Genomic DNA, 12216 nt, shown 5'->3' on the forward strand with positions numbered 1-12216 from the left:
ATGTTTATCAATTATCCTGCGTTTTATCGGAAACCTACATACCTCATGATTTATATATGTATAGCCCAACATTTCATAACAACGAATCCTCCTTTGGTTACTGTCAGCAGGTGAATATAAAATAAACTGGTAAAGAAATTTCAAAATGGCTAAAAAGTCTATAGAATGTTATAATTGCTTACGTCTGCAGACCCTTCCGCTATACAAAACGGAAGCCACCGTGAGTGCTAATTAAATCCAATCCCGTAATTCATCACTAAACGGAACTATTCTAGGCCGCCTTCATTTTCACACTCGAACGATTTATGACTAATCTATGGTTTATCATACAAGCTTACCTTGTAAATACTTGCAAAGGCAAGATTGCCTTTTGAATCAATCAAATATTTATGTCTTTAAACCGTGTGAAATTCATGCGAGAGTATTTGATTTTAAACGAGGACGCATTGTACAGATTCATTCCAAGGCTACAGCGCCCGCCCTGTGCTTCTGTGAGTAGAAACATAACAAATGAAATCGAAAGGCTATCTCTGAGTCAGAGGCTCATGTACCCGTAGGCTATGTTACTTGCTCAGTACGCTCGCTCGCCTTGACAATGAAAGTGAATTGGACAATGTGGACGCGGTCTAGTAGTATAAAACGGGGGCACTCCTTGTCGAAATTATTCAGTTGCCAACATCAACAGCATAAACATGTACGCCAAGGTGTGTTATGGTGTTTATTATTGTACTAAACCAGCGAACGCTCTCGCAATAACTTGGTTTCTAATGGATAATTTTATCTAAGAGTAATGAAAAACTTTGTAGAAATGATAAATCTCGTGTTGAATAATTAGGGATTCAATTCAAATCCTTCAAATTCTTCAATTCATATTATTTTTCAAGTCCTGTGAACTTATTTTGTTTGTTATATATTTGCAGCTGATCGTCGCTTTGTGCGCTGTGGGTATCGCCCAAGCGGGTGGCCTGTTGGGAGGTGCTCACTTGGCCTACAGCAGCCACGCCATCGCCGCCCCGGCTGTGGCTACCTACGCCGCTCCCGCCGTAGCTCATTACGCCGCTCCTGCCGTAGCATCTTACGCTGCTCCCGCCGTGGCGAGCTACGCTGCTGCCCCAGTCGTAGCCAAGACCATCGCTCCCGCCGTGTCCTCCGTATCGTCCTACTCTACTCACACCGCTCACGGATCTCCCGCGTTCGCCGCCTACTCCGCTCCCGTTGTGGCTAAGGCCTACGCTGTCCCGCCGTCGCCGCCTACTCTGCCCCCATTGTGGCTAAGAGCTACGCTGCTCCTGCCATCGCGACCTACGCCGCTGCACCAGTCGTCGCTAAGGCCATCGCACCTGCTGTTACCTCCGTATCTTCTTACTCCACCCACACCGCCCACGGTGGCGCGTACGCTGCTCCGGCCGTCGCTGCCTACGCTGCTGGTCCCGTTTACGCCAAGAGCTACGCAGCACCAGTCATCTCTTCCTACGCCGCTGGCCCCGTCATCGCTAAGAGCTACTCTGCACCAATCATCTCTTCCTACTCTGCTGGCCCCATCGTCGCCAAGAGCTATGCTGCACCCGCCTACTCCACATACGCTGCCGCTCTCTAGTAACTAAGGCATACGCTGCCCCTGCGTACGCCACATACGCCGCCGCCGCGCCCGTCCTGAAATCAGCTGTGGCGTACTCTGCCGCTCCCGCCGTGTCTCACATTTCCTACAGCGGTCACGGTGCCGCCTATGGTTGGTAAACTGAATCAAAGTTTAAATTATATTGTAAATAGACCAATGAAATAAAATGCCATAACTATTTTATGTTTTAATGTTTTAGTATCCCGCATTTCGTTATAAAGTTGTGCTTATACTTATTATAAAATCGTTGATAAATTATTACCATGCACCTACCTACGAGTTATCCGATATGAAAAAAACGGTATCAAAATCGCTCCTTTCGTTTCGAGATACATACAGATGTGTATCTGTATGTCTGTGTGACATACAGATAAACACATTAAAGTTATAACACCCCTCTTTTTTCGTCGGAAACTACCAAAATTCTATAGAAGTCCTGTGGATGTTCCCGGTTAGGGGAAATGAAACAGAGACTTAAGATTTGAGTTTTGAATTGTCAGGCCTTTTAAATAATTCCTACATTCTCCGTGTGTTTCCGTTATGTTTTACAAACCTAATTAAGTACATAGGTATCAAGATTATTGCTGTTATGAAGAAATAAATAAAATAAAACGCTTTATTCTTCACGTAGGCGAACGTAGTTGCATTTATGATAAGTCAAGGTACATGAGTATATTTAATTATTACTTAAGAAGAAGCAAGGAGTCTGGGAAGTTGATTAAAAAAAGGGTATTTATTAAGCCTCTGTTGGTACATGATAGCACTGCCTATTGTTACTAAATTGGCAGAAACTGTCTTAAATGTTATGATACTCATGTTTCGTTTCTATTGTGATTTTTTCAATTGTTCGTCTAGCGATATTGAAATATAAAACACAAGTCTTACACATTGAGAAGGTAACAACATAACCTTACATTCAAAATTACGGATATAAACTCAAACTATAAATAATATAGTTCCTATCGATAAGTTTTCTAAAGCATGTCGCACTTATATTCTTTAATTTCCAAGAATGGGTAGAGACCTGTTTCTATATGTAAAATGCAGTCCGGGAATACAGCATCAAGAGTAATTAAGACTGAGGCTGTTCTGGGCTTGTATTTATAGTATGGTGCTATCATACCATAGATATGTTTGGCGCAGTTGTAACGCGTACACGGTATGCGTTGAACTACCGCGTTGAGGTCCTGGGTTCGAATCAGTTCGGTTAAGTTCATTATTATAGATATTTATGGGTCTATTTATAGTATCAGGAACTATTGGTTCGAATTGTTAAATTCTTTTTAAGTTTAATATCCCATTTATCGATGAAGGCTATATATAAACCATATAACATCACGCTATGGCCATAAGGCGCAGAGTATTAGTTAAATGGTGCCGAAACGAGGAAAAAATATTTCTTTTGAAAGCTTCCGTTGCGTGCGCTGTTTAAACGGTAAAAGTTACGCAACAATTATGTATGGCGGAATTGTTCCGTTTAAAAAGTTCTATAAAATATATTATAAAACATAGTCCCCCGCCGTATCTGTCTGACTGTCTGTAAGGGATAGACTAAAAAACTACTCAACTGATCTCGATGAAATTTGGTGTGGAGATAGGATGAGATCCTGGAAGGGATTAGGCTAGACTTTCTATCTCGAGTAAATATGTAACGGACTTTAATTTCGGAAAACTAGATACCGGAAATGTTTATAGCGCGGACGGAGCCGCGAGCAAAAGCTAGTTGCCAAATAAAACTTACTTGAAACTTGAGACAGGCTGTGAAAATAAGAACTTATTATTACGTCATTAATGGTAATTATGAAAATTTTTAACTCAAGGACAACCACTGAACTTCTGAAACCAAGAAAAGAGAAGAAAGGTCATTATTTCCGATTACGACATCGTTTGCTTCCATTCCGACAACTTTTACTTTAATTAATCCTTTTGTTTCTCACCATTTAATACCAAGGCCAACTTCTACTTGATTTTGGCATCTTTGGCCGTCATGAAAAGGCCAGCGTTACATATAAGTGATTACTATGATTGGTGTCATGGCAGTTACGTCTATAATACAGTAGCCTACTAATAATATTCTTCATAAATAGCATTACTCGGTCCTTAGTTTCTAACAACTGAATGACGAGTCCAGCATGTCGCTAGCCTGATGGTAATCGATTCGACCGCCTATAAACAGTAACGAACAATACAAAATCATCACAAAGACTGTAGAAGAACTCCTTTGCATTGCATTCATCATTACTCCATTGCATTCGTCGCCATGAGATTTAGATGTTAAATCTTGTAATGCCACGTAAATATGCTGGCTACAATTTGGGCTTGATGGGCAATCATATCTAAGCGACAATTTGCCAATTTTTCAGTAGAGCGGTTTAAAGTTCAGATTTAAAAAATCAACAATTAAACTACTTACTAAACTAAAATAATTGTAACTGTTTTCAGGTAACTCTTTTTCTCAAAAAGTATTTTATGTAATATGCGCTATTATTTTAGATATTGATGCTCTCGGATGACATGTCCAAGTTTACTAGAAAGAAAGAAAATTTTATTCGCACAATATACTAGGACGCACACACACACATTTATAACAAGGTACAAAAATACTAAATACATTATAATGGGAAAATGTAATAATACCAGGCTAATTATTAAAAAAAACAATAACGTTGATAGTGAATGAAGGGGATTTGGTTTAAACTTAAAGCCATATTTTAAAGCCCTGATTAGTTTATCATTTTCATATTGACTACCTACTTATTAATCTTGCGGGGTTAAAATACAGATACGGATGCTGTATGATAAGCCTTCAATATTTGTCCCAATGCCGTAATGTTTTTGTAGCAAACTACTTTCTGTTAACTACTTCTTATATGTTTAAGATTAAATACTATAATTTTAAAAAGGCTACAAGATAAAAATACGTCAAGTAAATCGATTGCATTTATGTAAGTTGTCTATAAAAGGATTTTGTTTATACGCATGTTTTAATTCATGATTTTAAGGTCCTTCCTTACTAATAATACTTGAGATCAATTTAAAGAGTGTTTGTTGTCTCACAAATTATTTTACAGAAGAAATATATGACAAAATAATTATACCTTACCTGGAGATCAATTTAGACACTGATTATTAAACGATATATATCGCCTTGTTTGAATTTTAAACAAATGGCTTCCTAGGAAGATTCCCAGATAAATTTCATTTCCAATAGAATTTCGTTTAAAATCGGAAGTCCTATAAATGAACTACCTGCAAATAACATTCAAATACAGGAAATATAAATACAGTCCCTTCCACTGGTACGAGTCGAGGCAAAGCAATAAATATTATAATTTTCTTAAATCTTGTTAATTGGCGGGCAAGTTAATATTTCATCATAGACAGTGGGTATAATTCGCTGGTGGGTGGTTACAAGATACATTATATTATTTACAGGATTTTTCCGGCGGGTCTGCCTGCATTAAAAGGTTTTTCCGGGATAAAAATCCCCCTTTAGAATTTTTGGAGATAAAATGATGCCTATATTTTAATTTAGACTTCTTCCAATACATCGGTCAAAATATTATTAAACTGTGAACAGTAGTGTTCATTTTAGTTTAGTACTTGTGTAATTTCATTCTTTACTTTTTTAATATGTTACTGTTTTTTGTTCTTCTTAGGTAAATGAAAAAAAAACTGTATTCAATTTCAAGCAGTCATTTTGCATGATGAATGTGCACACATATAGACGGACAAAAATTATAAAAACTGCCGTCTTGGCTTTTGCTGCTCTAGTAAAGACCCCCATATTAGCTTTTATTCAATTTCTATAATGTACAAAAATCGGCTTGTTGCAATTATTTTATAAAGTTTTAGTTGTTTACTGGATTGCGAAGTACCTTAGTCCATAATATATTAAAAAACGTAATATGGTTGTATTACAGCCCTTCCAAAATTATATTGACGAGTTTACACAGAGAGTGATTAATGGTTGGAGATAGGCTTTAAGAAAAAATAATGAAAAATATGAATAAATTAGCAAAATATGTTAATTTCGTTACAATTTACAATAATTTAGCTCATAATAAATTCCTAAAGTATAATTGGAAGGAACGACACTGTAAATAAAGTTCAATTCACTTGACAATGAAAGTGGATTGATCAACATAGAGTCGGTCCAGTGGTATAAATACCGAAGCCTCCTCGACGAAATTATTCAGTTGCCAACATCAACAGCACAAACATGTACGCCAAGGTGTGTTATGAAGTTACCTCATTACTCTATTACAACATAAGGATGTCAGTTTAAAGTTATAACTTCAGTGCGAAGGATTGCCGTGGAGTTCAATAATTATGTGCCTTAATATAATTAAATATTTGTAATCAGTAATTAATCTTGTCAGCATTTTGTTTATGACTTTTTAATTATGTATCGCAAAAAGTGTCAAAAAAGTGACAAGTTGATCTACAGTAATTAGTATCGCTTATCAAGAGTAGAGCTTTTGCATTGTTGACATGAATACTCGCATCAAATCTTTATTACTTCATTAATTTTGTTCTACTGATGTGTATTTATTATTTCTATTGAAAATTTACAGTTGATCATCGCTCTGTGCGCCGTGGGTATCGCCCATGCGGGTGGTTTGTTGGGAGCTGCTCCTTTGGCCTACACCAGCCACGCCATCGCCGCCCCCGCCGTGTCGTCTGTGTCCTCCTACTCGACGCACACCGCTCACGCCAGCCCCATCGCTACATACGCGGCTGGTCCCGCTGTAGCCCACTACGCGGCGCCCGCAGTAGCATCTTATGCTGCTCCCGCCGTAGCGTCTTACGCTGCCCCCGCTGTGGCGACCTACGCTGCTGCCCCCGTCGTAGCCAAGACCATAGCTCCCGCCGTGAGCTCTGTGTCGTCTTACTCCTCCCACACCGCTCACGGCGCTCCTGCATATGCCGCCTACTCCGCTCCAGTTGTAGCCAAGACTTATGCTGCTCCCGCCGTCGCTGCCTACTCTGCCCCCATTGTGGCTAAAACCTACGCCGCTCCCGCCGTGGCGACTTACGCTGCTGCCCCCGTCGTTGCTAAGACCATCGCGCCTGCCGTGTCGTCCGTATCATCCTACTCCACCCATACCGCTCACGGCTCTCCCGCGTATGCTGCATACTCCGCTCCCGCGGTCGCCGCCTACTCTGCTGGCCCAGTGATCGCTAAGAGCTACGCCGCTCCTGCAATTTCTGGTTACGCCGCTGGTTCTCTCTACGCCAAGAGCTACGCTACCCCAGCCATCTCTACATACGCTGCCGGTCCTATCTACGCCAAGAGCTATGCTGCTCCAGTCATCTCTTCCTATGCCGCTGCTCCCGTCATCGCTAAGAGCTATGCTACACCAGCCATCACAAGCTATGCTGCCGGCCCCATCTTCGCCAAGAGTTACGCTGCCCCCGCCTACTCCACATACGCTGCCGCTCCTTTGGTAGCTAAGGCATACGCCGCCCCTGCCTACACCTCATACGCCGCTGCCGCGTCCTGAAGTCAGCTGTGGCGTACTCTGCTGCTCCCGCTGTATCTCATATTTCATACAGCGGTCACGGTGCCACTTACGGTTGGTAGACTGAATAGATGTTATAGTTAATATTGTAACTAGACCAAATGAATAAATGATATATTTTTATCTATTCAATGTTTTAATTACCTTATCACCTTAATTTAAAGTAATTACCTTATTTATAATTATCACGCAGATAAACTGTGAGAGTTATCACTGAGAACACTGGCTTAGATCTCGTTTTGGATACAATTTTAGTCTCTCAATAGTCACCTAAGCCGGTCTAGCTTACGGGATATACTAGTTAACCTTGGGATGCGGTGTTTAAAAGCGCCTCACTATAGGCAGCTTTTTTGTGACTCGTATGATGGTTATCCACACTAACAAAATAAAATTATATTATTTGAATTTACACTTCGGAAATAGAAAGGGCGCGGCGTTACTGTTAAATAATTGTGATAGTAGTTGGATCAAGAAGAGCGACTTATCGCTCGCAATATTTATCATCAAGCCGGCTGACAAAGTAACAAAATATTTTATATGTACCTGGGTTTGTAGTGAAACCCTCGAGGGATCGGTTGCCATACACATGACGACTTCTTTTACGTGTAAGTATTTCATGATGATTACTCATTTTTGGTCACCCTTCGAGATCACTAAAACGAAAAATCCAATTTAAAAGGTTGCTCGAACCTTATTCTAGATTATGGTTTCTATATTGATGTAAAAAAAGGGAAAAATTGATCTTCTGAAAAAACACAATGACTCGTCATTACATATCTCGGGGTGACGTGCAGTGTTGTGCAAAGTAGTAGTGTGTTTGTAAAATGTAAATATAATGTGGGTAGGTTAAGAGGTGAATAAAGTTTGTTCTTGTTTTCGGCGTGGCGTTCGATTAGCGCATAACCTTTAGTGTTATTTAAACTTTTGGTTTGTATTGTCACTATTTATAGGCAGTGCTTACCATGCGAAGAGCGGTTTGCTCGTCTTAGGATCACAGGCGTATTTAGCCCATGTGCCGCCCGTGCGCAATTAATTCCTTGGCGCCCCTAGGAGACGCGCGGTCAAAATAGAATAGGTGCTTACAGTTATAGTTTCATATTTAATCATATCGGGAAGCAATATGTAAATGGCGACAGAGCAACCTACCCAAATCTGTCAATTAAATTGTTGCTTGCATTTAAAAGAACGTACCGTACGACAACCAATATTTATTCTGCGGTTGTAATATGGCGAGTGCAATCTTAAATAATTGAAAAGTATTTGGGTTGTTTTTATTCATTTCATGTGGGTGGTACACGTATATCAAATCTCCATTACGCCGATGACACTGCCTTCAGGTCAAAAACGAAGATCATGGTCGTCGATCGAGCGGTGAATCTGTCTGCTACGCGTAATATCATCCCCGTACCCAGACGGTTGACCTGTACATCTATCTTGGGTTTTAAATATGCAGTGAAGGTAGTTGCGTTCCAGAAAAAAAAAAGTGTCGCGAGCGGCAATCGGCGACCCCTAACACACTGCGCCCGTGTGCAGCGCACACCCTGCACTATAGGTTAAGCCGCCTCTGCTTAGGATTCATCCGAATAAAGAAAGTTTTAATTACATAGCTGGATCGGTTGCGTAGTTGTGTTGTGTGCACGGTAGGTACAAACTCGATCTGAGGTACCGGCTTCGAAAGCCGGGTCGAGAAAAGTACTATTGGGCCTTTCTGCTCGGATAAAAGCGTGATTTGTGTTTGGTTGGTTTTGTTTTTTTAAACACGCAAATCGATTTCATACATATAAAAGAGAACAGTTCTAATGAGTACAGAGAGGATTAGACGTACTGTTACGGATTTTTTTTTTCAAAATATTGCTAACAGCAGTTTTGAACTAGCGATCTTAATCTCAATCTCCAATCCGATTCCGAGAATTAACCAATCAATATAACTCATTTGTAGGTATGTCAAAAATACTTTATTCTGATTGGTTCATTTTTAAGACAGATCGAAAATTCGATTGGGATCTTTTATTAAAGTGGCGGTAAATCGCCAACTTTAGTAAGAGTATTATATAACAATGATACCGGTCTGGTATGGATGTGACATAGATATAAAACTTTGACATCTGAAATATTAGCAGATGGTATATTGTGGGATAGCATAACTCTTTCAATTGAGCGATTTGTTTATGCAGGTTGGCAGCTGTATAAGAATAAATATGGGCTTAGTAAAGTAATTCCGTTATAACTATAGGAAATATTCTGGTGGGATTGAATAAAAAACATGGTACATCTGTAAAATATGTAAAAAATATCCCCGTTAACACTATAGTTATATTGTTGAAAGTATTCTTAAAATTTCTTTGACATGGTATAACAGTTAAAATTTGAAAGCATGTACATAATTATTAAGATTAAGAATAACCGAAGTGCGATTTGGACTCGCGCAACGAGGGTGCCGTACAAATTTACTTATTTTTGTTATTAATGTTACATATACACGGTTTTAAGATTTCTCCTTTACATGTAACTTAAAATATTACTGAGAAATACCCAATACGGTATGATTCTCTTGTGAAATCGCAAAATATGCGACATTAGGTAACGGTCGTATCTTTTGATCGCGTTGACTTCAGGTTTGATTTTTTTTTACAGCAGAAAGACCCGAGTATTTGATATAAATTTTAACTTGATTCCTTCGAGATATGATGCGTACTAATATAAATTATAATGCGTATCTCAAAAAAGATCTTGAAAGACGGACAGACGGACAATAAAGTGATGCTATAAAGGTTCCTATTTGAAGTACGGAATCTGAAAAACAACTTTTTTCCTCGAATATTGACTTGAGCAAACCACTCTCGTGATCGCACCACGTAGAACTTGATTGTTTTTATTTATAAAAGATATACATGGATCAATCGAACACAAATAATACATAACACACACACAAACAATAGATAGCACAAATAATACATAGCAATGCGCGGCATTACGTTGCATTCTTTACCGTGAGATATAAGATGTTAACAAAAAGCCAGTTAATGACACTCGCTAAAATCTTTCGAACTGGAACAGAATAGTGCCCCATGTTGCTTGACGATTGAAATACACATTGCGATGGAACTTTGAAAGACTTTTGTTTCCGAAAAAGGTTTCATCAAGTAAATATTGGTTTTACTGTTTCTAAATTAGATACGATATATTTCATATTAAACAAATTGAATGAAAAAAATATATTCAGCCAAATTGGTAATCACCTTTTTGAAGTCATTTAATAACCTATTGTATTATTTATGTCGTAATTGGTATTTATGAACCATAGTGCCTAAATCACATCCTACTTACATTGTTTAGGAAATCCCTTGAAAAAGAAACTAGTGATTGATCAACAAAGATTATGATATTTTTATCATCTTTTTTTTAAAGTAAATAAGAATGACTATATACATTATATTATCACCCCATAATTATAAATTATCGCTATAAATATGAATCCTGTTTTTATTTCATTTAAAGACACCTTCATTAAATAAAGTAGTGCAATATAATGTGCAATAATAAACAAAATTAGTAGTTTATCTGCCAAACCTTAAACCATTGGAATTTATAGTGCTACCAGTATCAATTTGTTGCAGGAAACGAAACGTGTTCCTCCCAGTAGATGCCAAGGAAAAATATACAAGTCTAATTCATTCATTTCTAGATTAATTTAATGTAGTCGCTATTAACAAGTCTTAGGGCCTGTTTCGCAATGATTAGGTACACGTTAAACCACAATTAACACATTAGAGAGTAAAAGTTCGTATTAAATTTAACATTTTTGGGTGCACACAAATTGATTATAATCTGACTTTTCAATTTGATTTTGTTTAATAAAAAAAAATCTTAGTCTGACGTGAAGAAATAGGCCCTTAATATTTTACGATAAGCTATGGCCTGTAATTATGTTCGATTTACATAAACTAAAATATGTGCAGTAGGAAGGAACGCCAGACTAAATAAAGTTCAATTCACTTGACAATGAAAGTGGATTGATCAACATAGACTCGGTCCAGTGGTATAAATACCGAAGCACTCCTTGACGAAATTATTCAGTTGCCAACATCAACAGCCTAAACATGTACGCCAAGGTGTGTTATGGTGTTTATTACTGTACTAAAATATTGGACTGTCTGACGTAATAAGTTCAGTGCGAATGGGTTTCTATGGGCCTTACCTAGTAGTTGAACCGATTACAATCCAGGAATTTATACAAGCGCCTTAAATTGTTACTTCAAAATGTCACTTATATACTTTTCTTGTCCATAAAATATAATTGTGGTGTAGTGTATTAATTATTTTAATTGTGAATTTGCAGTTGATCGTCGCTCTGTGCGCCGTGGGTATCGCCCATGCGGGTGGTTTGTTGGGAGCTGCTCCTTTGGCCTACACCAGCCACGCCATCGCCGCCCCCGCCGTGTCATCGGTCTCCTCTTACTCGACCCACACCGCTCACGCCAGCCCCGTCGCCACATACGCCGCTGCTCCCGTCGTCGCCAAGGCCATCGCCGCCCCTGCTGTGGCTGCCTATGCTGCTCCCGCTGTAGCATCATATGCTGCTCCTGCCGTAGCGTCTTATGCCGCTCCTGCTGTAGCGCATTACGCCGCTCCTGCCGTAGCGTCTTACGCAGCACCTGCCATAGCCTCTTACGCCGCTCCTGCTGTGGCATCTTACGCTGCCCCCGCCGTTTCCTCCGTGTCGTCCTACTCAAGCCGCACCTCTCACGGGGCACCTGCGTACGCCGCGTACTCCGCGCCCGCAGTAGCTTCTTACGCCGCTCCCGCTGTCGCCACCTACGCCGCTGGTCCCGTCATTGCTAAGAGCTACGCTGCTCCCGCGATCGCCGCATACGCCGCCCCTGCCTACGCTAGTTACGCTGCTGCCGCCCCTGTCCTGAAGACATCTGTGGCGTACTCCGCCGCTCCCGCTGTAGCTCACGTTGCCTACGGCGGTCACGGTGCCGCGCACGGTTGGTAGACTGAATCCACGTATACGAATACATATTTAATGTTGTAAATAGACCAATAAAATAAAGAACATTTACGTAAATA

General features: G+C 39.7%; 1 protein-coding gene and 1 pseudogene across 1 annotated transcript; both read left to right on the forward strand.

Moving 5' to 3' along the window:
• The first annotated feature begins 648 nt into the window (after window positions 1-648).
• LOC119189810 lies at window positions 649-1784 on the forward strand (annotated as a pseudogene).
• Window positions 1785-5767: 3983 nt separating this feature from the next.
• On the forward strand, window positions 5768-12216 carry LOC119189809 (cuticle protein LPCP-23-like). Its single transcript, XM_037440435.1, has 3 exons — window positions 5768-5852; window positions 6196-6825; window positions 11555-12216. Exons 1-3 carry the CDS (start codon window positions 5841-5843, stop codon window positions 12140-12142), a joined length of 1230 nt encoding a protein of 409 aa, XP_037296332.1. The 5' UTR covers window positions 5768-5840; the 3' UTR covers window positions 12143-12216.

This window comes from Manduca sexta, chromosome 19 (assembly GCF_014839805.1).
Source record: "Manduca sexta isolate Smith_Timp_Sample1 chromosome 19, JHU_Msex_v1.0, whole genome shotgun sequence".
NCBI lineage: Eukaryota > Metazoa > Arthropoda > Insecta > Lepidoptera > Sphingidae > Manduca > Manduca sexta.

Bases quoted from the DNA above. Each gene is read 5' to 3' on its own strand.
- LOC119189809 (XM_037440435.1), top strand. The intron at 6,826-11,554 runs ATTTCTGGTTAC...CCTTTGGCCTAC, and splicing joins AGAGCTACGCCGCTCCTGCA to ACCAGCCACGCCATCGCCGC.